Here is a 1,502-nt window from a genome sequence, read left to right as displayed (position 1 = left end):
ACTGCTTTTGTGATGTCCTTGCCAATTATATGCCAAGTCTTCTTGTAGAAGTAGTCATTGAAACCATCTGCACCTGGTGCCTTTGAGTCACCAATCCTCTGCAAGGCTATCTTCACATCTTCCTTAGTAAAGGGGGCTATAAGCTGAAGCTGCTGTGACCTTGTAAGTCTTGGACCATTCCTCATTATGCAAAGATTAATAGTAGGCATATTGTTAGTTTATCTCCCTAATAATCCTCTATAGAACCCCACTATCTCCTGTTAAATGCCCTCTGGATTGTTGATCAATCTTCCATTGCTATCTGTTAAACTCTTTATTTGATTCTGTGCTACTCTCCCTTTCATGCTTGCAAAGAAAAAAGCTGTGTTGGAACCACCTAGCCGAAGCCATTATATTCGAGACCTTTGCTTATAGATGCTCTCTTCTATATTACTCCACTTCTCTAGCTGATGCTTTGTGTTTCTCTCCACATCAAACATATCAGCTGCTGTGTTAGTTGTTCTCATCTGTGCTTGAATGTTTGCTAAGTTTTCCCTTAACTTCTGCACCTTCTTTGTTGTATTGGAAAACGCTCTCTTGTTTATACTTTTCATCTCTTCTTTGATCTGCTTCAAATTACACCATATATCCTTCATATTTCTATTCTCATTTTCCCATCTTCTACTTATTATTTGTTCAAACTCTGGATGCTCAGTGAGACAGTTAAAAAACTTGAAAGGTCTCCCTTTATACTCCATTCCTGCCTTCACCGCTATACATAAAGGAGAGTGATCAGAGAACTGAGGATCCATCACACAAACTTGCAATGGTGGCATATTCATCATCCAATGTGCATTTACAATAGCTCCATCAATTCTACTAAACACATGGTTGTTTGTCCATGTGTATGTTCTTCCCACAGTTCTTAGTTCATTTAACCTGCAATCCTCCGTTAGAGCTCTAAAGTTCTTGATTTCATTATCCTGTATTTCTGTACCATTTACTCTGTCTTCTTTGTCCAGTACTGCATTAAAGTCCCCCATGAGCAGCTAAGTACTATCCATCTGTGAATCGATTTTCCTTTATTCTTCCCACATATCACACCTATGAGCAACAGTATGCAGTCCATATATAGATGTAAAAGCAAATTGCTGGCTGGAGTTATTATTTTTGACTATACCATGAATATATTGAGTATGAGATTGCAACATAGTGAATTGAATACTATTTGCATCCCATAGAATCCAAATTCTACCTCTTTCAGTAACCTTACTATTTGAGCACCAACTCCAGCCTGGTGCACATTTATTTATGACCTCCTTTTCTTTACTACTCTGTACTGTATGCTCAACTATTACTATAAGAATGATTTTTTGTTTTTTCAAGAAATTTTTCATCTCCTTTTGTTTATGAGCCTTATTAAAACCCCTCACAATCCATGTCACTATCTTCATATAGGTTTCTACTTAGTTGGACTTATCTCTTCACCTTCTCCCCTACTACATCCAGCTTTATCATCATCT

The 1,502-nt window shown here is 37.5% G+C and overlaps 1 protein-coding gene across 1 annotated transcript; it reads right to left on the bottom strand.

The window, feature by feature from the left end:
• Nucleotides 1–389: 389 nt before the first annotated feature.
• On the bottom strand, nt 390–1,022 carry LOC107783474 (uncharacterized). The gene has a single exon (XM_016604447.1). It carries the CDS (start codon nt 1,020–1,022, stop codon nt 390–392), a length of 633 nt encoding a protein of 210 aa, XP_016459933.1.
• Nucleotides 1,023–1,502: the final 480 nt, after the last annotated feature.

The sequence above is a fragment of the Nicotiana tabacum genome, chromosome 10 (assembly GCF_000715075.1).
Source record: "Nicotiana tabacum cultivar K326 chromosome 10, ASM71507v2, whole genome shotgun sequence".
Taxonomy (NCBI): domain Eukaryota; kingdom Viridiplantae; phylum Streptophyta; class Magnoliopsida; order Solanales; family Solanaceae; genus Nicotiana; species Nicotiana tabacum.
This window is presented reverse-complemented; position numbering and strand designations above follow the sequence as displayed.